Raw genomic sequence first — 26,056 nt, 5'->3', positions numbered from 1 at the left:
TTTTTTTGGTACTATTAAACTTTTTTTTTTTACGTCCCTATAGGGGATGATTATATGCAGTCTTCTGATTGCTAAACACTGTTCAATGCTATGACTGTACAAGCAGAAAGACTCGGAGGGGCACGGAGGTAAGCAGAGGGGCTCCGGCCGCTATCTCAGCTGATCAGGATCCTGCTTGGGAGGTCCTGATCAGCCCACCGGAATCCATATTTTTAGCTTTTAGATGTTACGAACGACATTGATCACAGCATCTAAAGGGTTAATGCAGGTCATCAGCCTGATTGCTGATGTCTTGCATTAGCGGCGAGCCCTGGCTGCTGATTACTCACTGAACTCGCTACAAAGTCCCTTAGCACGTTTAGGGGTTAAACATATAGCATGTCATGCCGTTAAGGGGTTAAACATATATCATACAAGTTTCCATGTATATATAGCATTTTTTATTCATGCAATATCATGGACTATATTGAAGAACATTCAGGTGCAAGAATGAAAATTTATTTGATATATCTTTCACATAATCTAAAAACACAAATATGTAAATATGCGTGTTTTTTTTTTTTTCTTTTTGCAATTTTACAATAAAGGAAAGGAATCCAAAAAACATTTTAAAACTCAGCCAATAAAGATATTCAACGATTAACTAAGTAGAACTAATAAGAATTGGTGGCCTTTCTTTCTTGCCACTATTACAAGGATGTTTCCCCACTGTATGCTGAGCAAAGCAGGCACAGTTTGTTTGAAGATTTACAATCAGTTGAGTTGTAGAGAGCCTGTACATGACTGGAAGGAGTCTAGTTTACCGAGGTGACAAGCCCCTGAAGCATGATCATCAGTCGTCTTGCAGACTTATGTAAGGAGGTATGAGGCTCCACCTGCAAGAACTGAAAGAGTTTCTGCCGCACTTGACTGATGATGCTTCCCATGTGATCTCTTGTTACAGGGTCGCTGTGATCAAGATGCATTACAGCTTCTTCCAAGTAGCTAAAAACACAAGAAAAAAAATAAAAAATAAAAAGAGGCTTATACAATATTTACTTAAAATCTTACAAACATGACCTCCCTTTCAAAATCCATGCAACCACACATAGCCTGTTACAAATAGACATATGAACCTCCCATGCTTAGGCTAAGCTTACATGCTGCAACAAATCTAAGATAGATTAAAAGGGTACTCCTCCCCTAGACAATAACAATTTCTGTCTATAACGTAACTGAAGAAAATCTTTGCAGAATAGAAGGCATGTACTCCACCCCTAGACATCTTATCCCCTATCCAAACGAATAGGGGTTAAGATGTCTGATCGCGAGGGTCCCACTGCTGGGGACCCCCTGCGATCTCCCTGCTGCACCCAGCATTCGTTTAGAGCATCGGGTGCAACACCTGAGTCTCGTGACGTCACGGCCACACTCTGGCATTGAGGGGAGCGGCCTTGATGTCACAAACAGTCTATGGGAGGGGGCGTGACGGACGCCACACCCCCTCCCATAGACTTGCATTGAGGGGGTGTGGCTGTGACTTCACGAGCCTCCGTCCCGCATCGCCAGTCATCCGGCACAGAGCGAAGTTTCCTCCGTGCACCAGATGTCTGGGGTGCTGAAGCCGAGATCGCGGGGGTCCCCAGCAGCGGGACCCCCACGATAAGACATCTTATCCCCTATCCTTTGGATAGAGGATAAGATGTCTAGGGGCGGAGTACCCCTTTAAGAAACCACCAACATGCCCTCTATTCTGCAAAGATTTTCTTCAGTTACATTATAGACACATTTTTATTGTACTGTATTATTTACAGATATCATCTTCTGTTAAGCTTAATATCTGCCACTATAGATTGTCATTTTGACATATTTGCCAACTTGGTCTTCAGAATTCTCAAAAAAAAAGTTTCAAGGGAATTTGTTATTGGCACTAACCTGTTTATTTATGGTAATAGTGCGGGTAATGCTAAATGTAATGCGGGTTATATATTTCTTTTTTATTCCGTTGTAGATAAATTCAAGCATGCAAATACTGGTGTTTTGTGCACAAAGGGCTGGCAAACAAAATGTTAAGCCCGCTGGGCTGGTCCTTGTAATCTGGCAGCTTCATATATGTTAATTTTCTGCATATATGTTATGAATATTTATGAAGGGTCTGGATTACAAGGGCCATAGGGCAGGCAAAACGGTGCACCAAGGAGCTGGAAACAACCCCCTGCACCAAGATCAGCATTTGCATATGATTTACTTTTCTCAGTAACAGCACAATGGAAAAAGTAACCAGCATTAGATTAAGTATCATCCACACTATTATAATGTATAAACAGGTTGGTGCAGGTGGTACTGTGGTATTTGATGCTGCTGGAGCGATTGAAAACATTCCAAAAAAGTAGGACTGCACGAGCCCTATAAATACATCTTTGTAGACATGCCTATAACACATATAATAGGATACATATTAAAGGGGTACTCCACTGGAAAAAATTTTTTTAAATCAACTGGTGCCAGAAAGTTAAACAGATTTGTAAATTACTTCTATTTAAAAATCTTAATCCTTCCAGTACTTATCAGGTGCTGTTTGAGCACAGGAAGTTCTTTTCTTTTTGAATTTCCTTTCTGCCTGACCACAGTGCTCTCTGCTGACACCTCTGTCCATTTTAGGAACTGTCCAGAGTAGGAGCAAATCCCCATAGAAAACATATCTTGCTGACAGAGGTGTCAGCAGAGACCACTGTCGTCAGGCAGAAAGGAAATTCAAAAAGAAAATAAATTCCTGTGGATCAAATAGCAGCTGATAAGAACTGGAAGGATTAAGATTTGTTTTTAATAGAAGTAATTTACAAATCTGTTTCTGGCACCAGTTGATTTAAAAAAAAAAAAAAAAAAAAAAAAATGCCCCTCTAAGGCTGTACTCCCACGTATCCTGCAAATATTTGATGTTGCAGATTTGAAGCTGTGTTCAGTCAATTGGTTTACATTGAAATCTGTAGCATCAAATTTGTGCAGGATACTGTAGAGATTGAACCTATCTATAACCATCGATCTGTAAGAGTACTATGCTGCCCTTTTTAACAAAGTTGTCTGACAAAATGAACATAAAAATAAATATATAAATAAGATCTTACTACACACATACATACATGTATTACACACATACGTGTTTGATTTATTTATGGAACACTTACCTAAGTTTGAGTTCAGTACGAGTACAAAGGTCAAAAGATAGCTGCTGGATGAGAGACAGCAGAACAGGTTGAGTAAGAGGGCAGGGATGCTGACCAAATACTTGCTGGAATCCACTGTCTCACAAACATAAAGGATCAAATTTAGATCTGAAGCTGTTAGAGCCTGTCAGGAGGAAAGAAAAATGTATAAATTAATGATATAATTCTGTTGCATACATAACACAAAAACTCACTATAAGTAACAAGGAGGAAACTATCACTGCTTAAAGCGTTACTGTCGTTAGAAACAACCGCTTTCCATTTAATACTTCCTTAACCCCTTAAAGGGGTACTCCGGCGCTTAGACATCTTATCCCCTATTCAAAGGATAGGGGATAAGATGCCTGATCGCGGGGTTCCTGCCGCTGGGGACCCCCTGTGATCTTGCACACCGGAACCAGTTAAAACCAGTCCCCGAAGCGTGTTTGCTCCGGGTCTGATTACTGTCGATCACAGGGCCAGAGCATTGTGACGTCACAGCCCCGCCCCGTGTGACGTCACGCTCCGCCCCCTCCCATAGGCTTGCATTGAGGGAGCGTAGCGCGACATCACACAGGGTGGAGCCGTGACGCCACAATGCTCCGGCCCCGTGATCGACAGTAATCAGACCCGGAGCGAACACGCTCCGGGGACTGGTTTTAACGGGGTGCGGCGTGCAAGATCACAGGGGTCCCTAGAGGTGGGAACCCCTGCGATCAGGCATCTTATCCCCTATCCTTTGGATAGGAGATAAGATGTCTAAGCGCCGAAGTACCCCTTTAAGGACCGAGGAGTACCCCTTAAGGACCAGAGCATTTTTTGCACATCTGACCACTGTCACTTTAAGCATTAATAACTCTGGGATGTTTTTACTTATGAATTTGATTCAGAGATAATTTTTGGTCGATACTTGCATACTTTCTTAGAAAAATGCAAAATTGTAAAAATGTCCATGAAATTTGGAATTTTTCACTAACTCTGAAGCTCTCTGCTTGTGAGGAAAATAGACATTCCAAATACATTATATATTGATTCACATATACAATATGTCTACTTTATGTTTGCAGTTGAGGTCTTCCAAAAAGTAAAAACATGTCAGGGGGCTTCAAAGTTCAGCAGCAATTTTCCAATTTTTAATTTTTTTTTCTAAATTTCTGAATTTTTCAGGGACCAGTTCAGTTTTGAAGTGGATTTGAGGGGCCTTCATATTAGAAACACCCCATAAATGACCCCATTATAAAAATTGCACCCATCAAAGTATACAAAATGATATTCAGAATGTTTGTTAACCCTTTAGGTGTTTCATAGGAAAAGCAGCAAATTGAAGGAGAAAATTTAAAATCTCAATTTTTTACACTAACATGTTCTTGTAGACCCGGTAAAAGGAGAAAATGCCCCCCAAAATGTGTAACCCAATTTCTCTAGAGTAAAGAAAATCCTCATATGTGAACGTAAAGTGCTCTGTGGGTGCAATAGAGGGCTCAGAAGTGAAGGAGCGACAATGGGATTTTGGAGAGTGAATTTTGCTGAAATGGTTTTAGGGGGGGCATGTCGCATTTCGAAAGTCCTGTATGGTTCCATAACAGCAAGAAAAAAAAAAAAAAAAAAACACATGGCAAACTATTTTGTAATCTACACCCCTCAAGGCACGTAAGAAGGGGTACAGTTGGCCTTAACACCCCACAGGTGTTTGACAACATTTTCGTTAAAGTCGGATGTGTAAATGAAAAAAAAATTCTTCACTAAAATGCAGTTTTTCCCCCCCAATTTACCATTTTTACAAGAGGTAATAGGAGAAAATGCCCCCCAAAATTTGTAACCCCATTTCTTCTGAGTATGGAAATACCCCATGTGTGGACGTCAAGTGCTCTGCAGGCAAACTACAATGCTCAGAAGAGAAGTAGTCACATTTGGCTTTTTGAAAGCAAATTTTGCTGAAATGGTTTTTGGGGGCATGTCACATTTAGGATGCCCCAATGGTGCCAGAACAGCAAAAAAAAAAAATAAAAAAAAAAAGGGGTCCAGTGAGCCTTAACACTCCACAGGTGTTTGACAACTTTTCGTTAAAGTCGGATGTGTAAATTAAACAAATTTTTTTCCCACTAAAATGCTGTTTTTCCCCCCCAAAAATTACTATTTTTATATATCATAGGAATAGGTTAGAGAAAAATACCCCCCAAAATTTGTAACCCCATTTCTTCTGAGTATGGAAATACCCCATGTGTGGACATCAAGTGCTCTGAAGGCAAACTACAATGCTCAGAAGAGAAAGAGCACCATTGGGCTTTTGGAGAGAGAATTTGTTTGGAATGGAAGTCGGGGGCCATGTACGTTTACAATTTTTCCAATAGATCACCCCTTGGGGCAATCTAATAGTACCCTAATTTCCCATATACCCACTAAAATATTTAACCTTTATTGTTAATTAAATCAAAAATATCCACACATTTAAAAAGTATCAGAGCAGTCCTCCCTGGTTGGATACAAACCAGGGAGGACTGCTCTGATACTTTTTAAATATGTGGATATTTTTGATTTAATTAACAATAAAAGGTTAAATATTTTAGTGGGTATATGGGAAATTAGATCACCCCTTGGGGCAATCCAATAGTACCCTATTGGAAAAAGTGATTGGATTAACCCTCCATATACTGGTCTTGACCAGTGCATTGATGTACGTTTACAAAGCCCCCCCCATGGTGCCAGAACAGTGGACCCCCCCCCCCCCCACATGTGACCCCATTTTGGAAACTACACCCCTCATAGAATTTAATAAGGGGTGCAGTGAGCATTTACACCCCATTGGTGTTTGACAGACTTTTGGAACAGTGGGCTGTGCAAATGAAAAATTATCGCCTCCACTTGTTCCTATATGTGTGCATATATATTTATTAATTTCTTTTTTCCCCCAATTCCGATTTTCTGATTCCTATAAGAATTTAGCTTTTATTTTTATGAAAGTGTATGGGGCTCAATTTGGCCCGATAATCTGTAGTTTTATCTGTACCAATTTGGCACTGATCAGACTTTTTGATAGTTTTTTTTTTTTCTCTTTTTTTTCTAGATGTGACCTCTAACCCTCCCCCCCCCAATGCCAGCATGTCTTTTATTAATTTATTACACTCACACCATTCACTGTATGGTTTTATTAAATATATATATATATTTTATATCTATATCTATACATATATCTATCTATACACACACACACAGACACACACACCCCCTCCCAAGTGAAGACACAGCATATGGGTGAGTATATGCTTGAGAAAGGCCATTTGGCCGAAACGTCGCATGTACTTGTTGGTGCAAATAAACTTCTAGCCACTTTATTCACCCATATGCCACTGCAGTTTGCTGTGTCTCCACTTGGGATGCAATTCGCTTGATCCAGCGTTGGCACGCTGGTTGGACACTTGCAGACGCACTGGGACTCTCGAGTGCTGACTCCTTTCTTTGCATTTATCAGTCAATTGCGCATGTGGCTAAATGTTAGTTTTTTTTTTTTAAAGTAGCCTGATAGGAGAGAAATACATTTTCTCTGATAACATATTACAAATCTCAGACTCCCTTGTACAATTGATTTATGAAAAGTTTGTTAAAACAATAGTGATCATTTTAAAATACCTGCCAAAGGGCTATGGGCACATTTAAATGGCATTTTTTATTGCTGTTTGTACTTACCAAAACCTGCTTCCAGCGTAGAGCCCTGCTTCCAAATTTCACATTTGCACTGTGCATACAAATTGTGCCCAGGTGTGGGATTTGGAAACAGGGCTCAGCTTTCAGCTGACCTTCAATCGAGCAGGGCAGGGATTGGAGGGAGGTGGGAACCAAGATGTTCCAAAGGCACTTTAGGTGCTTGGAAATGTCAATGAGAAATATGAAAACTGCATAAAACAGCCATCTTGGTATGAATCAATAGGAAAATATAAACAATGCTTATTGTGGTATTCAGTTTCTTCAGTTGTGGTATTTTTTTGTGGTTTTACAACAATTGAAAGTAGTCAGGATGCAGTTACATAGGCGATTTGTTTGTGTTCCCTTGAAAAATCTAAGGGGGAACACCAGTGGAAAACAGTTTTTTTTTCCCCAAATTAACTGGTTCTAGAAAGTTATACAGATTTGTAAATTACTTCTAGTAAAAAAATCTTAATCCTTCCAGTACTTATCAGCTGCTGTATATTCCAGAGGAAGCTAAGTTGTTCTTTTCTATCTGACCACAGTGCTCCCTGCTGACACCTCTGTCTGTCAGGAACTGTCCAGAGTAGGAGAGGTTTGCTATGGGTATTTGCTTCTACTCCGGACAGTTCCTGAAATGGACAGAGGTGTCAGCAGAGAGCACTATGGTCAGACTGAAAAGAACTACTCAACTTCCTCTGTAGTATACATCAGCTGATAAGTACTGGCAGAATTAAAGGACAAATGCAGTGAAATAATCGTATCCCCTATATAAGTGTCTGATCGGGGGGGGGGGGATAACTGCTGGGACCCCCGCAATCTCATTGTTGCGCTGTGCGCCGGCTAATGCTCGTGTGGTCTAGCTCATCCCCACCTCTCCCTTAGAGATACATGCTTTAAGAACGAATTATCTGAGAAATCATCTGCACAGGATTTTATTATTTGATTTGATAACTATGAGCTCCAGCTTGTTATGAAAAGATTTTCCACTCTGAGGTCTACTTTAGGTTGTACATACCTGCTGAAAAGCTTGGTTAAGGTGACCTTGTTGAAGTAGCTGCATGATGTGTGTCTGTTGTGACTGATAATCAAGATGGGAAGAAGGAATAGGTGTCCCTGCCGCAGATCTCATAGCATGCATAATGCTTGATGTAACTACTGCCTGCTGTTCCTTCATCGCATGATTTACTTCTTCTTTGATAATTCTTTGCACCTGAGAAAGGATAGAGTCTTGCATACTGCAAACAGAAGGAACATCAACATGATTTAGCCTAATGTATGAACTAAACAACCTACTTGAGTGAAGGAATCTTATTATCATGCAGCATATTTATGTTTGAACACACTAGTAATCTGACATTTATTGATAAAAATGACAGTATGTCCACCTTCACCATAAATGGTCTATTCACACGTACAGTATTCTGTGCAGATTTGATGCACAGGATTTTCTGCTGCAGATTTCAATGCAAACTGAACACCGCTTGAAATCCTGCGCATCAAATCTGCACAGAATACTGTACATGTGAATAGTCTCTAAAGGAAAACTGTCACCCATTCACCCACACTAAAGCCAATACATCCGGTTATAGTGCGGGTGAACAGGAGACCGATGCGGGGTCTCTGACTAATATACATACCTACAAGCCGACGCCCGTATCTGAAGACTGGCTTCCATCTGCGCTAAACTGTGCGCTGGAGGTGGGCGCCGCTGGCTGGATTTGAATATTCATGGTCGCTGGTCACGTGAGCGCTTGTGCCTACTGAGCACTCAATGTGACCAGCGACCATTAAATATTCAAATCCAGCCAGCAGGCCTGCTTCCAGTGCGCAATTCAGCTCAGAAAGAATCCGATTTTTAGAGGAATCGGGTGCCAGACTACAGGTATGTATATTAGTCAGAGACCCCGCATCGGTCTCCTGTTCACCTCCACTATAACCCGGTGTATTGGGTTTAGTGTGGATGAACAGGTGACAGTTTTCCTTTAAGTTTTATTATGTATAAAGAAAAAGATTAATGAAATTTTTTTTTTTTAAATAAAATATGACAATGTTGTTAAAGCAAGTTTTGGATATTATGTGGCCTTATAATAGTAGGATCACACAAAGTGAAAATGCTGTGGATTTGCAAGGAGCAAAGTCTGCAGCATTTACAACAGTAGTAAATTCAATACACATTAAGGGTACGGTCCCACATAGCGCTTATGCAGACTATTGTTACGCTGCGCAGACTGTGCTGCGCAGCAGGAAATACGCTGTGTATTTTGCCATGAGAATAGCTGGCGACAACCCTGTGTGTTCAGTGAAGTTTGGGGGTGGGGCAGTGAAATACACTACGTTCGAGCAACGTGGGATCGTACCCTTAAGAGACTGCAAATTTATTGATGATTTTGAGTTCACGGAATATCAATTTTGGTGCTGGATTTGCTGTGGATTTTCTCAACGGAACTCAAAATCATCAATAAGTTTACAGTCTGTGTTCTTGATGGAGAAAGTTTGCAGATTTTACTGTGGATCTTCAACACTCTACCCTAGTGTATTTTAATTCATTTTCATAATCTGCAAAATATGCAACACACCTGCACGATTTCTGCCACAGATGCTAATGCAGAAATCTAGTAGACTTTCTGCTCTGTAAAATCCGCAGCGTTTCTGCTGTAAATGGTCATACATGATGCAGCCATTGGCAGTAGTATGGCGCAGAGATAGCTATAGTAGAAATAGCATGTGAAGAAGAGGCCAGGCACAAAATGTGTGAAGTCCTTGTTCAGGGAGGGGTAGAGGAGAGACTATCAGGCATTTATGGGAGGTCTCACAAACCGTAAACACACACCAGGAAAATGGTTGTCTGATGGCATGCGAGACTGGCTTACACAGGCATTTTAGCACAAACATTTCTTATAATTTATATAACTTACGTTGCTACAACTACGTGTAATTGCTGCTGTACTTCAGATCTTACGTTTCCACTCAGGCTTGAAGAGAGCTGGTCAGTCGTAGATTGGAGAGAATCTATGAGCTGCTGTAGTTGTGCCACCAGGGGCTCTCTTATTTCTTGTTCATTTGCTTTTTTTGTCTGAAGGTGACTTTCCAATTGCTGCATATCTGAAAACACATAACACACACAGCAGATCAGCAGCAGAAGAAAATAAAAAATATTTTATTTATTATACAAGTATAATGTTACAAATATGCAGCTTATGATCCAAGCCATATAGGTGTGGCTCATACCCTCTGGTATATAATTAGTCCAAATAAAAACAATGGGATATTTCAACATGTTTTTGAAAGAATAGGAATTTTTTTTTTTTTTAAAGTTTTTATCAGTTAAGGTCCGAGTGTTCAGATCCCGACTGATCAGCAGGATCATACGGTAGAAGTGTGCGCTTTAAACATTATCTCTTAGCTCCCTATCATGTGGCTGGGACTGTCTCATCTCATTTTAGTTTGTGGAAATGTCCCGCTCACATAGGCACAGAGTGTGGAGAGAAGGATGGTCTATGTAGTCCAGTTAAAAGGGTACTTTGCCCCTAGACGTCTTATCCCCTCTCCAAAAGATAGGGGATAAGAGGTCTGATCGCAGGGGTCCCGCCGCTGGGGACCCCCGCGATCTCTCCTGCAGCATCCAGTCAAACGCTGCATAAAGCGAACTTCGCTCCGTGCCTGATGACGACGATACAGGGGCCGGAGTATCGTGATGTCACGGCCCCACCCCCTCAATACAAGTCTATTGGACTGGGCGTGACGTTACGAGGGTGCGGGCTGTGACGTCACTTCTCCGGCCCCTGTAACGCTTGTCAACAGACACGGAACAGATAACCGGGGGTGCTGCAGGAGAGATCGTGGGGGTTCCCAGTGGCGGGATCCCCGCGAACAGACATCTTATCCACTATCCTGGATAACTGATGGCCAATCCTCCAACTCCCCAACATCCCCGCCGATCAGTTGTTTGTAGGGGCTGAAGCCTCTTTAGGGTTTCCTGCGGCTCGTTGCCACACAGTCATACTTCTAGTAACAACAAGGCATAGTACTGCGGCTCTGTCGCAATTAACCCCTTAAGGACCAAGCGTTTTTCTGTTTTTTGCACTTTCCTCTTACCTTTTAAAAATCATATCCCTTTAAATTTTGCACCTAAAAATTAACATGAGGGTTTATTTTTTGCGCAACCAATTCTAATTTGTAATGACATCAGTCATTTTACCCAAAAATCTACAGCAAAACGGGAAAAAAAAATAATTGTCCGACAAAATTGAAGAAAAAAACAAAAAACACCATTTTGTAAACCGTAAATTTTTCGGAAAAAATGACACTATCTTTATTCTGTAGGTCTATACGAATAAAATTATACCCTACTTATAGAGGTTTGATTTTGTCGTACTTTTGGGAAAAAACTACATGCACGAAAATGAATACATTTAAAATTGTCATCTTCTGACCCCTGTAAAACTTTTTTATTTTTCCACGTATGGGGTGGTGTGAGGGCTAATTTTTTGCGCCGTGATCTGAAGTTTTAATCAGTACCATTTTGTTTTGATTGAACTTTTTAATCGCTTTTTATTCCTCTTTTTAAATGGTATGAAAAGTGACCAAAAATACGCTATTTTCGACTTTGGAATTTGCGGTACACCATTGACCTTACGGTTTAATTTAAGATATAGTTTTATAGTTCGGACATTTATGCACGTGGCGATATCATATAGGTTTATTTTTATTATGTTTATATATTTTTTATATGGAATTTGTGAAAAGGGGGGTGATTTAAACTTTTAATAAGGAAGGGGTTAATGTGTGTGTTTTTACACACTTTTAGTCCCCTTAGGGGACTTTTTGGAGGAATCATTTGATTCCTCATACAGGTCAATGGGGTTACGCATATTCCCATTGATCTGTGTGCTCTGCGCTGGATTGATAAAGCCTGGTGCTGCCAGGCTTTATCATTCTGAGCACCGGAGCCGCCGTGGAAAGAGAGGTAAGCCCTCCAGCTACCTCAGCAGTGGAAATCTCCCCCCCACCCCCCCCCCCCCCCACGATCACGCTGTGGGGGGGCGATCCACCCCAGTGGACCACCAGGGACGGGATACAGGCAACTTTAGACGCCCCTGTCAACTTTGACAGCGGGGATCTAAAGGGTTAATAGCCGTCCGCAGCGATCGCCGCACGTCGACTATTAACGCCGGCCCCCAGCCACAGGAATCAGTTGGGGGCCGGCTGGTATGACGCGGGCTCGAGTTGGGAGCCGGCGTCATACCCAGTTAACGGCCATTGAACGAGCATAGACGTCCATGGTCGTTATCGGGTTGAACATACAAAAATAATGCAGTATCTTGCGCTATAGCTACTAGAATTACAATAATCTGGACACGAGCAGCAGTAAACACTGAAGAGGCTGCAGCTCTCTCCCGAAAAAGAACCAATTGTGAGCGGCGGGGAGCAGGAGACTTCGTGTTTAATTCTTATATTGCCCTAAATAAGTTTATAAATTTATTTAATAGGTCAGGATTATTCATCAACATGTACCTCCAACATATTCCCCTGATATTTGGCACTACGCAGCCAGAGTGTGGTAGACATTGGTAACAATGTGAAAAAAAGGATACCTTTCAATGGATAACAAAATAAATAAAAAAAATTAAAAATGTTTCATTAAAGGCTTTGGAAACTGCTTATGATACTTATTTTGGAATGGTATCACAAAATATCTGAAGACACACAGATATAGATAGAGTATATATATATATATATATATATATATATATATATATAGATAGATAGATAGATAGATAGATAGATAGATAGATAGATAGAGAGAGAGAGAGAGAGAGAGAGATATAGAGATATATATATATATATATATATATAAAATCTATAAAGAACAGACATTTAAAAACTAACAAAACATATAGCCAACATATAGTGCTTATCTGTGAACTCAGGATGAATTTATTTACTAAACATATATATGTATGTGTGTGTGTGTATTTTTGTCATACCATGCCAGAAGTAATATATAAAAAAAAATTTAAATGTTTTTGTTGTATCCGACAGGTACGCTTTAATGTACTCTTTCCTAAGAACTTACACTCTTGGGTGCCTTGCTTGAAGCTGCCGTTTATTTGCTGGAACATAGACTGACAACCCTTCTCAAACGCTGGAAGCACGGTATTCTGGAAGGCTTCTCTGTAGGCTGTATGAATTTGTACATGAAGGGCATCAGCAACTGCTCGCCCAATAGCATCTGTAATGTTCTGAAAAGGCAAAAACAAACATTCATAGAAAGCCTAATTACAAAAAAAACTACTAAAGAAATCAATATAAAATGTGAAAAGGTTTTCACAAGTAGAATAACAACTATTCGTTACAATCACAATCACTAACAAGTATAAAGTTTTGCTTGGTATGACCTGTGTGTGTTTTTTTTTTTTCGATTTTATTGAAAAGTTAAAAATTACAGACATCACGGCTGGTTTCACACATTGTAGCTGTGAAACAGCCCAAAGCTTGTCTGTATGAATGTCTATATAATTTCCATATGAAAAGGCAGCTAAAAAAAGTTTCATTTTTTTATGGCCACATAGTATTACAGCTGAATAGTAGTTTATCGTATGTCCATCAACAAACTGCTTTTAGCTGCCGTCAACTTGAAAACTGGGCTGACCTAAGTTATCAGGATAGGGGATAATATATCTGATCGCGGGGATCCAGATGCTGATCTCCGGCCCGGCACTCTGAGCATTTATGTTAAGAATGCCAGCTGTGCTAGGCTTCGGGCTGCTGTGGTTGTAACGCACCCTCTATTAATGTCTATGGGAGATTTATGGAGGGGGCATGACAGCTGGGATGGCTCGAAATTTGGCATGAAGCAGAGATCGTTCTGTGTATATGGATTACTGGGGTGCCGGATGGAGATCGCAGGGGTCCCAGCGGCCAGACCCTCAAGATCAGACTTCTTATCCCCTATCCTTTGGATGTCTAGGGGCGGAGTACCCCCTTAATGTTCTTTTAGAATGATAAATAATCTGCTTATAACATGGTATTCAAACTATACAACATTTTAGACCATCATGAAAGACCTTTGTGAATCTTGAAAATTTTCCAGTCTCACCTGAATACAAGCAAATCCTGGAATAAAATTCAAATACCGTATATTCTCGAGCATAAGCAGACCCGAATATAAGCCGAGGCCCCTAATTTTACCCCCAAAATCCCAGGAAAAGTTATTGACTCGAGTATAAGCCTAGGGTGGGAAATACATCATCCCCCACACCCCCCCTTCATCATCCCCTTATCATCCCACACCCCCCCCTTCATCATCCCCTTATCATCCCACCCCCCCCTTCATCATCCCCTTGTCATCATCCCACCCCCCCCCTTCATCATCCCCTTGTCATCCCACACCCCCCCTTCATCATCCCCTTGTCATCCCACACCCCCCCCTTCATCATCCCCTTGTCATCCCACACCCCCCCTTCATCATCCCCTTGTCATCCCACACCCCCCCTTCATCATCCCCTTGTCATCCCACACCCCCCCTTCATCATCCCCTTATCATCCCACACCCCCCCTTCATCATCCCCTTATCATCCCACACCCCCCCTTCATCATCCCCTTATCATCCCACACCCCCCCTTCATCATCCCCTTGTCATCATCCAACACCCCCCCCCTTCATCATCCCCCTGTCATCATCCCACACACCCCCCTTTATCATCCCCTTATCACCACATGTCATCAGCCCCCCCCCCACCTTCATCATCACCGCTTGTCAATGTCTGATACAGTGGTCTTCAACCTGTGGACCTCCAGATGTTTCAAAATTACAACTCCCAGCAAGCCCGGGCAGCCATTGGCTGTCCAGGCTTGCTGGGAGTTGTAGTTTGGAAACCTCTGGAGGTCCGCAGGTTGAAGACCACTGCGGCCTTCGACATCATCCAGCCCTTCCTCTCACCCCCTTTAGTTCTGTAACACCTCCGCTCGGCGGGACGTTAGGGTGCGCTGGTCCGGTGCTGCAGGACTGTCCGGTGGGGAGGTCGTCCGGTGGGATAGTGGTTCCGGGCTGCCATCTTCACCTCGCTTCGGGCCCGGAATAGAGGCGTTGCCTTGACGACGACGCAGAGGGGCGTTGGTAATGAACGTCCCTCTGCATAGTCGTCAAGGCAACGTGACTATTCCGGGGCCGGGCCCCTGGCCGGGCTGGATGATGTCGAAGGCCGCAGTTGTCTTCAACCTGCGGACCTCCAGAGGTTTCAAAACTACAACTCCCAGCAAGCCCGGACAGCCGATGGCTGCCCGGGCTTGCTGGGAGTTGTAGTCTTGAAACATCTGGGGGTCCGCAGGTTGAAGACCACTGAGGGCAGAGAGTTCACTCGAGTATAAGCCGAGGGGGGCGTTTTCAGCACGAAAAATCGTGCTGAAAAACTCGGCTTATACTCGATCATATACGGTACTTAGAATGCAATATTTAAAAGGAGATATATTATGCAGAAAAACTTATCACTATCTAAAGGATAGGGGATAAGTTTTAGATCGTGGGGGGTTCGACCCCTGGGACCTCAGTAACTGGGGGCATGCCGACCTCCGCATGAAGCAGCGGCTGACATGCCCCCTTCATCAGACACACATCCATGTCAAGACATGAAGGAGTGAAGAAGTGCAGTACAGATAGACCGCTCCACCAAATGGGATGGTGGAAGAGTCTGGGCTGGATCACTACACGTGCCCGAGACTTCAATCATCACTAAGGCCCAAAGAACCGGGAGAGCTGCCTGAAATGAAGGCACGCCACAGCATCCTAGGACAGAGTCCAAGCCAAGGAGACTAACCGATCTTGGACCCAACTGGACCAGAGTACTCCGAAGTAACATCCCGCCAGAACGGGAACGGAGGGGGAAACAAAGGGGAACCCAGCTGGATGCTCAGATGCTGGGCACAGGAAGGTTACTCCAAGACAAAGGTGGCAGCGCAGCTGCAATGTCAAAAGGGGAAGGAAGAACACACTTTTCCAGGGAGATTGCGCCTAGGGAGGAGAAGAGCAATGGCAGGACCCAAAACAACAGACGGTGGCTAGACCGGGCCATACATGAATACATAAACTCCTCAAACAGAGAAGAGTGCCAAGGCTGCGTGAGCAGCAGTTGATAACCAAGAGACAGAAAGAGAGCCAGGCTGCAATGGTAAACAGTAAGCACACAAGCCCAGACAGCAAAAGGCTCAGTTGACTGCTCTCAGCAAAAAAAAAAAGGGTCCAGCCTAATACCCCACCTATATAGTGGGAACAGAGATGGCACTATCTTGGCAGCAGAAAATGCTCAACGAAACAGTCCCCCTAGTGAAGGGGAAACAAGAGTTGGTCAAGCTGAGACTCAGTGACTGACCATGCCAAGCTCCCTGATCACCATACCCCCTGTGGAAAGGGGATTGGTAAAGTGCACCAGGCACTGCAGGAGAAGGGAAATGCTGCCCCACGCCATCCCATAAACAACTGGATTGGTTACTCCACCTGAATGTACCTGTACGTCACAAAACAAACCCGGAGTTGTCCCCCTATTGGTCGCTCCTGTACCACGTGGTCCGCTAGCACTTGCTGCAAAGCGTTATTTTCTTAAAAGAAAACCAGATATACACCATTGGTCGCTCATACACCACGTGACCGAGTGACATCACCACAGTTCTGTTATTGCTCTTTTTTTACGAATATTTCAGCGGGGAAATCCCAATATTTTGTTTATTACATAAAAAAAATCCATCCAAAATACACTTTTACAGTACAGAAAACCCACAATGTCTCACTATGTATTTATAAATGTTAATATACTGATTCAACAACAACACATTTGATCCACAATGTAATTTGATTTTGATTTGAGTATCTGAAGATGTACGGCGCAAACCCCCAGTGCCGCCCACCCTGACCCTCGACCACCGCCATTTTTTGGCACCAAGAATATTTGTATATAATCCCACACTATGATGTTTTTTGTACACGCTATGCAATTGAGAAAGAGGGAACATACCCTCGAAGCGCGTCTTGTACTTTCCTGTACTAGTCCCGTGACCGGCAGACATGACATATGAGGACCCTTCAATAAGGAGACTCTCTCCTAGGACCTTTTCCAGCCCACCGGAGCACCTGAAAGCTGAACTACCTGAACTACAGGTATACCACGCACCGGCCTATAACACGCACCCTCATTTTGCCAAGGACATTTGGGTAAAAAAAGTTTTTTACCCAAATATCCTTGGTAAAATGAGGGTGCGTGTGTGTGTGCGCATGCGTATACCCAGATACACTGTTTCTCGCCCCGCAGAAGCCCCCAGGAAAGGCAGGGGGAGAGAGGCAGTCACTGCCCGCTTCTCTTACCCTGCCTTTCCTGGGGTCTAGAGCCCTGCTGCCGCCGCTTCTCTCGCGCTGGCTATCTGCGCCACTGCCCATTCTCTCCCCCTGCTTAAGGCCTCCGGTGTGCGTCCACTGCGTCGTTGCTATGCGATGCACGGCGCAATGACGTCATTGCATCTCGCAGCACATAGCAACGACGCAGGGGACGCACACCGGAGGCCTGAAGCAGCACGGACCCGACCCCGGCAACAGGTAATTATACAACCGGGGATGGGGGAGGCAACGGGGCAGCGGCACCGGCAATGGGTGCCGCTGCCCCTTCTCTCCCCGTCTGTCGGCGCCGCTGCCCCATTGCCGGCGCCGCTTCTCTCCCCTATCGGCTATCGGCGCCGGCAATGGGGCAGCGGCAGATAGCCAGGGGAGAGAAGGGTCGGCAGCAGGGCTCTAGACCCCAGGAGAGGCAGAGAAGCCGGCAGCGACGGCAGGTCTCTGCACCTGCAAAAGCCGCTGCAGTTCATTGATTTAAAGCACCCGGTTTAAATCACTGAACTGCAGCGGCTTATCGGCATATAACACGCAGATAGAATTTAGGCTAAAAAATTTTGCCTAAAAAGTGCTTGTTATACGCCGATAAATACGGTTATTTATGCAGGCTTAAGTCAGCAATTGCCGAGAATCACTGTAAGTTCGCTCATCTCTAGCAGTAACCACAGATCAGGAGACCCGTACCAGATCAGAAATAGTCTGTGAAAGGGAGTAGAGTGGGAGGCACAGGAGGGCTGGGGTGCGTGAAAGGGAGTAGAGTGGGAGGGACAGGATTGCTGGGGCGCTTCATCTGGCATCATGATGCATGATGAAGCTGCGCTTGCGCAGCGAAACGCGTTGCATTCTGGACAATAAAATCCTTTTAATTCTTCACCTGCTGTGGTCGTTCAGCGCCGTGGAATCGGGTTCCTTCTTTATCCTCTTGAACTACTGGAGGAGGGGAAGGAGGCACCTGGGAAATGACCCCCCAAAGCGCACTAATGTATCACAGGCCAGCAGGGGAGATGGGGGTGGGAGTCCTCCCCAGAATGCCAGTCAGATGGGGAGTGGGCGGAGATAATGCCTAGCGAGTAGGCCACAGCGGCGGCCTAAATTTATTCCCTCCGCAGCTCCGACCATCCTGCCCACAGAACGGCCAAAAGTGAAAGTGGCACAGACTGCCGTGCACCCGCAGTGCCTGGTGCACGTACGCCGTTCACCATATGGCCGGAAGAGGGAAAAGTACGGGCTACGGGGCCATCTGCGGGGTACTGTAATGCGGGGGGACCCTCTGGATGACCGGGCCCGCTGACACTGGGCTAAAACAGTATGGAAAAGGAGACCAGGGCAGCATGGACCCCATGAAACCTAAGGTATGGAATCCCCAGCGGAGAAATAAGAGGGGAAGGGGGGGGGGGGGGGGGGGGGATACTCACCCTGTCCTTGAATACTCACCTAGAGAGGTCTTCAGCCAGCAAGGGGTCACTTGCATCATGCCGGGCTGTAGCAGCGAGACTAGCAGGGATTATAGGGGGGCCCGGACCCAAGGTACAACCCCATGTGCTGGCTGGTGGCGAGAAGGGTTTAACAGTGCATACTTTATACCCTGTGCCCCTTCATCGCATATGGGGGGGGGGGGGGACGGGGACAGGTAGCACCATGCTCATGAACCCCCACCTGAAAATAGAAACAAAAGGGAGGAAAAAAAAATACTACATACACGGCCCTAACTAGAAAACAATAAAGCAAAAGACCAGGTCTTGATAACTCCAGACCTGTGTCTACCTCCTACTGACACTAAGCTACAATTGATTAGCTCAGGGTCAGTAGGCGGGGTATAGCCTGCCAGGAAGAGCAGACTTTTTTATTTATTTATTTTTTTATGTTGCCTAGTGTCAGCCTCCTAGTGGCAACAAGATATACCCATGGTTCCTGTGTCCCCCAATCGAGCCGATGGAGAAATTTACAATATACATTCTTCTGTATGCCAGCATATTGAACCTATGAACAGAAATATGAATGTGTGTGTGCGTATTAAGCTATAATAAAATAATGCTCTAATAAGTATCTTAAATCAACATTAAAATTGCAAAACCAAAAAATAAAAAATTGTGGAATTATGAAAATCACAGTATCGATAGATATAGATATATAGATATCTCTACATCTATCTTTTTTTTTTTTTTTAGTGAGCTTGTTGGTGTTGCAATTTCAATGTTGAGGAATTCATATCTATATCTATTTATATTATATTATATATTAAATATATATACTATATAACAGCCCTGGGGAACTTTGTTATGTCCACGGCTGTTTATGGTGATGGCATTTGGCAATTATACCACTAGGACAGACAATGCTCATCAACAGTGCAATGATCATGTTCGACTGTAGCACTTAAAGCGTACCTGTCATAGTGCAAAAAAAAAAAAAAAAAAAAAAAAAGAAAAAAAGTTATATGTTTCTCAGGACCCAATTCTGATCATGTGCATATAATTTTTATGTGTCTCGGACCTATATGTCCAGAGATATAAGCATTTATCTGCTGGTGAGTTACTTTTTCATTGTGCAGGCTGGAGGGGGCGTGTCAGTCTGTCTCCCTCACAGGAGCAAGCCTGTGCAGTCAGCCAATCAGTACTCTCTACTCTGTAACCCTTTCCTCTCTGGTTTTATGCTGTGTCATGTGTCAGAGGAAGATACTTGGAGCTGCCTGCAGTAATAAGAAGACATTATGGTGAATTCATAACAGGATAAAATGTATAAATATAAGAATAGATCTTTATAAAATTAGTGCAAGGATTTTTTAGATAAAAGTACAGCATTTTTATGAATACATGTTCTATCTGTTATCTTCTCCTAGTAAAGCTGGATGCTAATCAGCATAGCTGTCACTATGCGTGTCATTCATCTTTCACAGACTCCTGAATGTCTGATCAACTTCTTTGTCATTCAGGAGTCCGAGAAAGCTTTGACTATTTCAGCATGCTGGGAGTTGTAGTTTAGTAACAACTGAAGCTGCAGTGTTTGTAAATAGCTGTGTTAGAGCAGTGTTGCCTCCAGCTGTTTTAAAACTACAGCTCCCAGCATGTCCACACATCCTTTATCTGTAGTTTTGCATACACAATAGAAATCTCCTATACTGGATACCGGTATGCTTTACGGCCGGTATCCAGTATGCTGTAAAATCTAGACTAGTCTGTCTGGCTAAAAGACAGGCGACCCCTAGTGGTGGCTATTTTGAGCTTGAAATTCAGGTGAAAATTTAATTTTTTTTTTAACAGGTGTATATTGTGAAATGTCATATTATAATGAGTCCTGCAATATATGAAAAGTTTTTAACTATGGCAGTGCCTCTAAGCGATATCTAGTAAGAGGGTTGTTTTTCTGATTCTGGCAGCTGTGACAAGAACTGGGCTGTGGATTAATGCCCTGTTCCTACCATTGATCTCAGAAATGCACAGATGGCACCCTAAGATCATCACAATGGAAATGTACATCATGGAGCAGCAACTGAATGCCACCCATGTCGTACATTTTGTCATTGGTCACCTACAGGTTAATAGTTTAGTTCCTTGTAAATGAATATAATATCACACACAAGAGATATGATAATGTAGCACCAAATTTTGGTTTTGAGTGGGTGCTGAACTGTAAAATAGTCCCAACTAACAAGTATCACAAACATTTATAACAAAATAATTCTTTACCTTGGATTTCACCATCTTGGCAATGTTTTCCTTTAGCGACGCCTCAATAGAAGTCAGTTTTGTCCCAATTGTGCTACTAAGTTGCCCTGTGACTGGATCCAGACTCTTACTGATGCCTTACAAAAAAGAACACAAAATTGTTTCAAATGCAGAACTATATTTACAATATATTTTTCCGCTTTGTTTTTCATGTAATTCAAATTACACACAGAGAACATAGAGCAGGATTTTGCTTTTAGGTTTTTTTGTCTAGTAGAAACACATATTAGGTATACCTGTAGATTCAGCATTATCATCTCCTCCCTTTGTTAATTACAAATTGCTCTCCTGCATAAATGGTTATCTGGATGGAAAGTGACTTATATGAAAGAAGGGTCACTGGCCAGCGTCTTTTCATATGGTTGGAATTGTTTTATAATACATTATCATGCTTGTTTGAAAGGAGTACAGTATGTGGCATTTGGTATGTATACTGCTGTGTTCTCCCCAAAGGTAGGCCCAGAAAGAAGAATCATAACTTACAGCCCATCCCAATCCTGCAACAATCAAAATAATGCTCCTTTCATCACACACAAGTTGGGGAAGCAAGCAGACTAGTTGTATGTATGTCCTTTGGAGCAGATTTTACTTCTGCAGAGTCTGTGCAAGTCCTGCTAGATTATTAGCCTAAAAAGTCTACGAATAGTCAGAGAACATTTTCTGCTCTCCTCTTCCTTCTTTTGGAGTTTGAGATAACTGCAGGGAGATTGAACAGCTCAGTGTGGAGAGTTGGAAAGCCTAAATGGAGGGCAGCTCACAAAAGCTATAGATAGGAAGGAATGGACACACAGGGTGGTTTGAATGGAGAGAATTCCAAGGGCTTTTTTTTTTTTTTTTTTTTTTTTTTTTAGAAGAAGCAAAGCTGCCAAGGCAAACTAAACTCCTGAACACCAATAACTCATATTCAGTATGTATTACTGGGATGACACAACCACATGAAAAGAATCTGAATCTAGAAGCAGGTGAAAAACTGAATATCAGGGGGTCTGCAAATTAATAAAGGAATAAAGATTATCTGACTTAAAAAGGAGATATCCAGTACAGGGGATAAGTTTCAGATCGCAGAGGGGGGGGGGGGGGGGGGGGGCGGGAGTCCAATGGGGCCCCTCGCAATGTCCTGTGCAGGGCCCCGGCTCGCTGGCCAGATAGAGGGTGTTGACCACCGCACGAAGCGGCGGCCGACATGCCCCCTCAATAACATCACTATGGCAGAGCCGGAAATTGCCGAAGGCAGCGCTCCGGCTCTGCCAGAGTTGTATTGAAGGGGCGTGTCGGCCGCCGCTTCGTGCGGTGGTCGACACCCGCTATCTGGCCAGCGAGCCGGGACCCTGCACAGGAAATTCGAGGGGCCCCATCGGTCGGACCCCCCACGATCTGAAACTTATCCCCTACCCTTAGGATAGGGGGTAAGTTTTTCAGCACTGGACTACTCCTTTAAATTCAAATTTGACTGAGACATTTTAAAGTAACATATGTTCTAATATCTGTCAAATTACATTTAAAAAGCAATAGGCACGTTTGACATGAAAATATAAAATAATAAAGAAAGAATACTATTGGGAAACAAATGATCTCAGTATTAGAATTCCTTGATTGCACCATTGCACCTACTGTATGTTGTTTGTAAGACGGCTATCTGTATAAATTTGTATATATGTGCATGACAGGACAATGGCAGTTTTAGCAAAAGATACTATTCTCGAAAAGTCTGGATTTTCTTTTTAACCCCTTAACGACGAGCGCCGTAAATGCACGTCCTGGTCCCGCGGATGGTCCCGCGGATGTCCGCCATTAACCCCTCAGATGCCATTATCAATACAGATCACGGCGTCTGCAGCATCGCGGTCACTAAAATGGATGATCGGATCGCCCCAAGGGGACTATTAAAGTGTAAAAATAAAAAAAGTAGAAAAAAAAAAATTATGTGAAAAACCCCCTCCCCCAATAAAAACGTAAATTGTCCCATTTTCCCTATTTCACACACAAAAAGTGCTAAAAAAATATTTTATATACATATTTGGAATCGCCACATGTGTAAATATCTGAACTATCAAAATAAAATGTTAATTATACTGTCCAGTGAACAGCGTGAACGTAAAAATAAAAAAAAAAAGTCTAAAAAATAGATGCTTTTTTGTAACATTTTATTCCCAAATTTTTTTTTTATAAAAAATGGATTAAAAGTTCTATATAAGCAAATATGGTATAAACAAAAAGTACAGATCACGGCGCAAAAAATAAGCCCTCATACCGCTGCTTATACGGAAAAAAGTTATAGGTCTTCAAAATAGGGGGATTTTAAACGTACTAATTCGGTTTAAAAGTTTGCGATTTTTTTTTTTAAGCACAACAGTAATAGAACAGTATGTTATCATGGGTATCATTTTAATCGTATTGACCCAAAGAATAAAGAACACATGTAATTTTTAACGTAAATTGTACGTCGTGAAAACAAAACCTTCCAAAATTAGCTAAATTGCTGTTTTCTTTTAAATTTCACCACACAAATAGTATTTTTTGCTTGCGCCATACATTTAATGGTAAAGTGAGTGATGGCATTACAACGGACAACTGGTCGCAGAAAAAACAAGCCCTCATACTAGTCTGTGGATAAAAATATAAAAGAGTTATGATTTTTTGAAGGCGAGGAGGAAAAAACGAAAACATAAAAATTTTATTGTCTGCTCCTTAAGGCCCAAATGGGCTGCGTCCTTAAGGGGTTAAAGGCCTGACGCATTTTTAGTTAGATAGGCCCTTATACCGTCATAGTGTGTATCCCATGGTTCTCTTTTAGGTATATCAGGTGCCATTAATCTCTAGATCAGTGATTCCCAACCAGGGTGCCTCCAGCTGTTGCAAAACTTCAACTCCCAGCATGCCAACAGCTGGAGGCACCCTGGTTGGGAAACACTAATCTAGATAAAGAATCTGCAGTCTGTTATATTGGTTCATTGAGGGCATCAAAACTTACCAATTTTATCTAAGAAAACTCCTATAAAAACTCTCTAAATAGCCCATGGAACCCAGTTAGTTGAAACTCAGTGGTAACGTATACATACAGTCAATGGAAGAAAACAGAGGTAACTATGAATAGTCTGCTGTGTGCTTGGTTGCATTTCCTGAAGCCCTCCTTTCTTGGATTTATTTCACGAGCTCCTGCACTGCGTTGGTCCTGTTTTGTCTAAGGGCCCCAAAAATGTCTTTTTTAATGGTGTCCAGTGTACAGTAAGGCTGGTCCTACATCATTTAGAATTACATTTAAGGAGTAGGAGTCAAGATTGAGGGAAAACAGACATTTATTTTTTACTCACACTGAGGAACGGACTTCTTAAACTCTTCTCGGACAGTTTTATCAAGTCTATTGCAGAGTGGGCTAGAAAGTGAATGAGAAAGCTGTTGTGAAAGGTATTCCTGTAGTTGACCATTTCTCTGTTGTCCGTCACTTAGGATTCTTTCTAATCTCCTTTCTGGAAAATCTAGTTAAGGTTTTTTTTTTTTTTTAATGTCCAAAACCTATAAGGCTATAGCAGGGGTCTGGGGAAAAAACAGACTCTTTCTGACATTACAATATGGGTTTCTTCATTAGATTGGTCATCATCAGTTGTAGTTCCATGCTTTGTTTCCCCTCCAAATAACATTGTTAAAGTTTCCCTTTAATTTTAGACAAGTTCTTTTTTATCTCCATATTTAGTAGTTTTTTCTTGTTCACACTAAACAGTACAAAAATGTATTAGTACAAAAACACAGGTAACTAGAGGATCACCTAGCACTGCTTCAGTCCAAGTGGTCAGAACTATCAGCGCTTGTTCACGCCGGCACTCTGGTGGCAGTGCGCACGCTGGCTTGACTTGACCTATATATTCATAGAAGAGAATAGGAAAAAAGACGCAGATCACTCACCACTATTCGGATGCTGTGTTCTTTATTCGTAAAGTTAGAGGTGGCTATACATGAACAGATGGAATGGCAGGGCACTAGGTGGTAAGGAGCCCCGTCCGGAGCAACAGCGCCGTTTCACGCTCTCTGGGAGTTTCTACAGGCCCGGAATTGAATCGATTCCTGGCCTAAAGAAATGCCCAGAGGGCGTGAAACAGCGCCGTTGCTCCAGACAGGGCTCCTTAACACCTACTGCCCTGCCATTCCATCCTTCCATGCATAGTCACCTGTAACTTCACAAATAAAGAACACAGCATCCGAATAGTGGTGAGTGATCCGTGTCCTTTTTTCCTATTCTCTTCCATTTATTAGTAAAAACTTCTCTGCTTCTCATATGATACTACTGTGCCCCTAGACATGTTAGCACTGATCCAAAGGGCAGAGTACCCCTTTAAGTACCAGGACATCGGGGCGTACCTGTAGGCCCTTGGTCCTTAAGTGGTTAAAGACCAAGGGTGTACCTGTGGGAATTCCGGTCCCTGCCGCTCGCTGTGGCAACCACGTGCAACATCCCCCCCCATGTCGGCGATCGCCGCAAATCGCCGGCAGGGGTCCCCTCAGGAGCGGCAGCGAGGGACACGAGCGGTGGCAGTGGCAAAGAGCAGCAGCAGTGCAGGAGGCAGGATACAGCAGGAGGTGAGGCCTGTTCACATCCTGCTGTTGCTTAGCAACAACTCTCTGCATGCACAGCCAAAGGGCATTCTGGGAGCTGTAATTTTGCAAAAGCTAGAGTTCTAACTACAACTCCCAGCATGCCCTTTGGTAGTCTGCGCATGCTGGGGTTGTAGTTATGCAACAGCTGGAGGCAAATTTTTCCTATGAAAAAGTGTGCATCCAGCTGTTGCATAACTACAACTCCCAGCATGTACAGTCTCTCAGTGCATGCTGGGAGTTGTAGTTTTGCAACAGCTGGAGGCACACTGGATGCGAAACACTGAGTTAGGTCACAAACTCTGTGATACACAACCAGTGTGCCTACAGCTGTTGCAAAACTAAAACTCAGCATGCACTGACAGCCGAAGGGCATGCTGAGAGTTGTAGTTTTGCAACAGCTGGAGGCACACTGCTACAACTCCCAGCATGCCCTTTGGTAGTCTGTGCATGCTGGGAGTTGTAGTTATGCAACAGCTGGAGGCAAATTTTTCCTATGAAAAA

General features: G+C 43.1%; 1 protein-coding gene across 1 annotated transcript in view; it reads right to left on the bottom strand.

Moving 5' to 3' along the window:
- Positions 1-484: 484 nt before the first annotated feature.
- EDC4 (enhancer of mRNA decapping 4) overlaps positions 485-26,056 on the bottom strand; it is a 110,400-nt gene continuing 84,828 nt past the window's right edge. The window contains 8 exon segments of the mRNA XM_056526448.1: positions 485-984; positions 3,165-3,273; positions 3,276-3,327; positions 7,882-8,101; positions 9,782-9,968; positions 12,943-13,108; positions 20,927-21,042; positions 24,277-24,432. Of these exon segments, the coding sequence (XP_056382423.1) occupies positions 795-984; positions 3,165-3,273; positions 3,276-3,327; positions 7,882-8,101; positions 9,782-9,968; positions 12,943-13,108; positions 20,927-21,042; positions 24,277-24,432 (1,196 nt within the window). The 3' untranslated portion in view covers positions 485-794.

The sequence above is a fragment of the Hyla sarda genome, chromosome 6 (genome assembly GCF_029499605.1).
Source record: "Hyla sarda isolate aHylSar1 chromosome 6, aHylSar1.hap1, whole genome shotgun sequence".
Classification (NCBI taxonomy): domain Eukaryota; kingdom Metazoa; phylum Chordata; class Amphibia; order Anura; family Hylidae; genus Hyla; species Hyla sarda.
This window is presented reverse-complemented; position numbering and strand designations above follow the sequence as displayed.